Consider the following 6168-nt stretch of genomic DNA (forward strand, 5'->3'; position numbering starts at 1 on the left):
CAGTGGAGGTATGGTGTTTCAATGATGCATGCGTCCTAAGAGTCCAGAAGTTGCACCAAAGCCATATTCCAGACTGGATCGTGGCTTTGGTGCGGCTTCTGGACTCTTAGGACACATGCATCATTGAAACACCATACCTCCACTGTGACTCGAAGCAGCTTTATTTTGGCTGTCTGTAACAGGCCTCTGTGTTGAGAATCGAGTGCATTCAACCCAAACATCCAGAAAGAAAACGCAAGGTAAAATAAAAGTGAAATGAAATGAAACAAATTGTGCAGTTCTTATGTTCTGGGGTATTTCCAGACCTTGGTGAATTCTAGTGTTTTCCCTATGGAAGACATTCTTATTTTGCCTGAATGGTGCCAAACTGTTGATAATCTACTCCCCCTGAACATATTTGATTCCAGCAGGTTTTCAGGCCTGGTTGATCTCTGGATGGGACATCAATGTAGAGATCTCCAGGTAGGGTTACAAATGGCTCCTGCCTGAAATTGTAGACATCTGTTCCAGTCAGCATTGACAATACTGGACTGAATACTGGTCCAGTTCAGTATAAGGCACCTCCCTAATCAAAGGTCTTCATTTTAGCTTCATTGAACCACTAAAGAATAGCACTAAAGGATGTCATGGGAACTTTTTTGGGTGATGATGATGATGGTGATGGTGATGATTGATTGATTGATTGATTGATTTACCTTATATACTTGCCTATAGGTTGACCTCATCTATAAGTCAAGAACAAGTTTTGGGGCCAAAATTACAGATTTTCATGTAACTTGTGGATAAGTCAAGGGCGTAATGTAGGGGAATATAAAAAAGGACAAAAGGCTGAAGCAAAGGAAAATGATGCCAAAGAGTTTATGAAATTCCTGCAGGCATCAGTGTGCTCACCATAAAGGCTGGATCGATAAAGAGGAAACTACCACAACCATTTTCCTGCCAGAAGAAAAGGCCAGAAGCAGTGGCATAATGGAGAGACGAGAAGGGGCTGGTGCTTCTTTTAGTTTCACTGGGATGGACTAATGTCTTGCCTTTCACCACTCTCCTCAGAGAAGAGGATGGCTCTTTTTTATTATTATTATTGAAGTTAAAGTACAGTACTTACACAGACCTGTGGATAAGTTAACCCAGTTTATTTGGGTCAATTATTTGACTAAAATTTCTAGACATGAGTATGTACAGTATATCCTGCTTTCCCCCAATACTGGGACTCAAGATGACATAAATTATTAAAACCAGCATGTCCCCAGGGCAAGAGGACTAAGCAAAAATTCAAAAATGCCAAATGCTCACCTCTGCATCACAGGCAGATCAAGTCCTGCTATACGGGAGGTTGGGCTGATCACCTCAGGCAACAGATTTGGAGCATCAAGTTATTTTTTTCTCATTACTGTGTCCTTATGGCCAGAAGCAGAGGAAGTGCTTGTGGGGTTTTCACTTTCATCCTGCCTGGCTTTACCTTTGAACCCCTTTGACTGGATAAGGATGTCAATCATGCTCCTTTGTTTCAAGCAGAAACATGTGTTGGGTTGGTCCTGAGGATGTTCTTTACAGAGTTTTGTTGCCTTCCACCCTTTTTACCAATTCTCTCTCTTCTCTCAAAGTGACAATACTGAGGAGAGGCCACAGAGCTTCTGAGGCACTTTGGGACCTCCCGGCCCTCCCCCAGCCATGCCAATCCCCGAAGGAAAATATAACTATTCCTCCAACCATAATTTTTTGTGGGTTTTTTGGGCTATGTGGCCATGTCCTAGAAGAGTTTGTTCCTGACGTTTTGCCAGCATCTGTGGCTGGCATCTTCAGAGAAGCCTTGGGCTTCATATTCCTCCAACCATTTACAAGGCCCTTTTCCTGCTCCTCATCATAACACATTTCCAGCCACTCCTGAGACTGGAGAGTTTTGGTGTTGTCTTTGTGGAGATAAATGCTAAAGGGAGTAGAAATCACCCCTCTTATCAAGACAGAGGAATCCCCCAAGAATCCAGACTTCAGCTTTCGCCTGGGGCACTCCACACTGAAAAACCTAATTTCAGTGAAAATGAGCTTCTTAGCTGGCAAAGGATAGATCTTCACTAAATAACTGTCAGACATATTTGGAGGGCTGTAGTTTCAGATCAACAGCCAAAGCTTCTGCTCCTTGTCTTGTACCTTTGGTTCCAAATTCCAGACAACACCATCTCAGCCAAATTGCTGAAACTTTGGCGCCCGGTTTAGGGTTTCCCTCAGCTTGGAATACAGTGGCCACAAATAGAGAAGAAATTAGGATACAGTGGCTATGACATAAATATTAAAAACAGTGAACATGAATACAAGGGATATTAGAAACAGTGGCAATGAATACACTGGAAATTCAAATACAGTGGCCATGAACTGAAGATTAAAAACAGTGGCGATGAATACAGGGAAGATTAAAAACAGTGGACATAATAGAGTGGAAATTAGGATACAGTGGCCATGAGTTGAAGATTAAAAACAGTGGCCATGAAAACAGGGGAGATTAAAAAAAGGGGGCTATGAATACAGTGGAAATTCAAATACAGTGACCATGAATTAAAGATTAAAAACAATGGTCATGAATTCAGGGGAAATTTTAAAAAGTGGCCATGAACAGAGTGGAAATTAGGATACAGTGACCATGAATTGAAGATTAAAAACAGTGGCCATGAATACAGAGGAGATTAAATACAGTGGTCAGGAATATGGGTGAGCTCCGAATGCAATAGCCATGGAGACATTAGGAATTGGAATACATTGGCCATGAACACAGCAGAGCTTAAATTCAGTGGAAATGAATACAGTGGAAATTGAAACACACACAGTGGGCATCAATACAGGGGAGCTTGGAATATAGGGGCCAGGAAAGCAGTAGCCAGAGCAGCGACTAACAGGTGGAAGGCGAAGTTTTCCTTGTAGGAGAGCTCCCAAGGAGGGGAGAGGCCTGGCATCCAGTCCAGGGAGAGGGAGACCCTGTCTGGTCCACCTCTGTCCAGGGTGCTGCCCAGGGGAGGCGATCCTGCGTCTTCTTCAAAACCCGACGCTGTCCATGGTGCTGGAAGCAGCACTGCCCACGACGCTGCCCATTGTGCTGAACGTGGCGCTGTCCAGGGTGCTGGTTCTGTGTCTCTCCGTGGCGCTGCTCTCCCCTTTGCCTCCCGCCTGTCCCCCGCGTTCTGGCCTCTCTGAGCCCGGAGCCTGGTCTTTGCGTAAGTCAGCCAAGGCAGGAGAGGCTGGAGGAGGCGGGCAATCGGCTCTGGAGGCGTGGTGGAGGCGGGGGTCGGGCGGAGCGAGCGGGGAGGCGGGGAAGGGTCGGGCGAGGCTTTAAAGCGGAGCGGAGCCTCCCCGGCGCCCAGTGCGGAGCAGCCGCGGCTGGAAAGGGGGCCTCGCCGTCGGGGGGGAGAGCGAGAGAGAGCAGGAGAGCGAGGGAGCGAGGGGCTGGCCCTGCCTTGGTCGCCCTCCCCTTCCCCTCCTCCTCCCAAGGGACCCAGAGGCCCCTCATCCATCTATCCATCCATCCATTCTTCCCTCCCTTCCTCCCCCGACGTGGTTCCTCCGCCTCCTCTGTGGGGCCATGCTGGGCCTGGGGCTCCTGGTGCTGGTGGTGTGGGGCTGGGCCCTGGTCCTGGTGGGGTCCCAGGAGCTTTATGCACCCCACTCCATCCGGCTGGAGGGGGACATCACCCTCGGGGGCCTCTTCCCGGTCCACGCCAAGGGCCCTGGAGGAGGAGGAGGAGGTGGTGGAGGGGTCGGCGGAGGGGGCCTTGGGGCCCTTCCCTGTGGGGACATCGAGGGCGAGTCCGGGATCCACCGCCTGGAAGCCATGCTCTACGCCTTGGACCAGATCAACAGCGACCCGGAGCTGCTGCCCAACGTGACGCTGGGGGCGCGGATCCTGGACACCTGCTCGCGGGACACCTACGCGCTGGAGCAGTCGCTCACCTTCGTCCAGGCCCTCATCCAGAAGGACACTTCCGACGTCCGCTGCACCAACGGGGAACCGCCCGTCTTCGTCCGGCCCGAGAAGGTCCTCGGCGTGGTGGGCGCCGCCAGCAGCTCCGTTTCCATCATGGTCGCCAACATCCTCCGGCTCTTCCAGGTAGGCACCACCACCACCACCATGTCCCCCATGCCCCACCGGGAGCAGCAGCAGCAGCAGCAGGTGGCCCCTGGACTCCACGGAGGAAGGGGCTGCTTGGCTCCGAAAAAGAGACACAGAGAGAGGGAGGCTCTCTCCCGAAAGGAGGCTGGAGAGGCGCCCGGGGCCAGCTCTGGACACGGGGCTCCAGAGAAATGGCAGCTGGGGAGGGAGGGAGAGAAGGTGGCTAAGGAAGAAGAGATGCATGTCGAGGGGTTGAACGGGATGGCCCTTGTGGTCTCTTCCAACTCTAGAGGATTTTTTGATTCTATGCTCTTCTGTTGGGCGATTCTGTGGAGGAATGTTGTAGAAGTGCTACTGAACACACACACACACACACAAACACACCGGTTCCCATGTTGAAGCCCTCTCCGTCCCCTGTAGTTTTGGTCATCCTCTCTGCTTCCACCGTCTCTGGTTTGATCAGACCTCCTCCTTTGCTCCGGGCATCTCCTCCATCTCCGCCTTCTCCATTTTCAGCAGGACTAAAGAAGCAGGGATTTATGTTGAGATGAGTGTTTTGAGCTCTTCTTAGATATTGGGCTCCGTTTTTCTTGCGGCACCGTGTCTTCTTTTGAGGCGAGGAACCTGCGCTTTCTCCACCTCGTGGTTCCCTTTTCCCAGAAGGACCTCTCAGCCCCGACCCACCTGCTGCTCCCTGTATTTCTGCTCCCATTTTTAAGAAGTCATTTGGGGAAAAGGGAAACTCAAGGCGATGAGGCGGGGGGGGGGAGGCTGAATTGGGATGAAGTGGGGCTCGAGGGAGAAAGGGACGCCCCCGATTTTGCTTTGGAAAGGCCAGGGCTCAACACCGAAGGAGGGCCCACCCTCTTCCAGCTTCTCGCCCACTTTTAAGTTGGGGCGCGTGACCAGGACTGCATCCGCACTGCAAAAATAATCCGGTTTGGTCCTACTTTTTTTTTTTTTACTGCCTTGCTTCTATCTGCTATTGAATTCTGGAAACTGTCGTTTTGTGAGACATTTAGCCTTCTCTGTCAGAGAGAGCTCTGGTGCCACAATAAAATACAGTGCCCGTGTTTAACCCTAGGAATTAAAGTGGCATCAAATTGGATTATTTCTGCAGGGCGGATGCACCTTTCGAAGACATTATCAGTCTTGTAAAGCTTTGACGAAGGGTAAATTTCTTGGCTTCTGGTGCTGCAACCAACTATCGTTCCCAGAATCCCACAACATGGAGCCAGGGAAAGTGGGGCCAAAGCAGATTATTTCTGCAGTGCGGATGCAGCACAGAAACGGCGGTTCCTCCTTTGCATTCGCGTAGTTTTCTCCCTGACACCCGCCCCTCTCTTTTCGGTTAATGGGGGATCTGAACTGGCAGGAGATCCCAGGAAAGGGAGCCTTGGGGGCCTTTGGGCCACTTGCAATCTGGGCTTCGTCTTTCTCGATGCAGATGGGCATCAGAAGAGCCCCAAAAGGGCTTGGCCGCAAGAGACTTTTATGTCCCCCGTTTTTCTGGACTGTCCTCCATTCTCGGTGCCTCGTCCTCCTTGACGGGGAGGACATCTGGACACCCTGCTTGGGTGGAGAGAGAGGACCGTTCGGGTGTTGTCCTCCCAGGGCGTTTGCCAACGCTTTAACTCTTTTCTGGCTCAAGGCTATGGAATTCTGGGATTTGCAGTTCGTTGTGGGCCCAGAGCGGAGCGGAGAGAGGGAGAGAGCCCTTGGCAAAGGCCGAAAGGCCCAGGGAGAAGATCCTCATTCAGGAAGATTCCGAGGCCTCCGCAACTAGTGGAGAAGGAAAGTGAAACACATCCCATGGTGTTCCTGAATCCAGAAGAAGAAGAAGAAGAAGAAGAAGAAGAAGGGGGAAACAGGGGGCGGGGAAATTGGGATCCCCTCCCTCTTTCAATAGTTTGGGTACTGTGTGGGTGACAGTTTCCCCCGAAGTTCTTACTTTTTGGTGTGTGTGTGTGTGTGTTGATTTATAATTTTGAGAGAGTTCCCAAATAGGGCAGCAGAAGGAAATGCAGTTCACTGTCAGATGCTGCGAAGGTAGAAGCAGTCTCTTGGAAAAA

At 50.7% G+C, this 6168-nt stretch overlaps 1 protein-coding gene across 1 annotated transcript in view; it reads left to right on the forward strand.

Moving 5' to 3' along the window:
• Positions 1 to 3360: 3360 nt before the first annotated feature.
• Positions 3361 to 6168, forward strand: part of GRM7 (glutamate metabotropic receptor 7) — a 513800-nt gene continuing 510992 nt past the window's right edge. The window contains 1 exon segment of the mRNA XM_042453709.1: positions 3361 to 4093. Coding sequence (XP_042309643.1) covers positions 3569 to 4093 — 525 coding nt within the window. The 5' untranslated portion in view covers positions 3361 to 3568.

This window comes from Sceloporus undulatus, chromosome 2, assembly GCF_019175285.1.
Source record: "Sceloporus undulatus isolate JIND9_A2432 ecotype Alabama chromosome 2, SceUnd_v1.1, whole genome shotgun sequence".
Lineage (NCBI taxonomy): Eukaryota > Metazoa > Chordata > Lepidosauria > Squamata > Phrynosomatidae > Sceloporus > Sceloporus undulatus.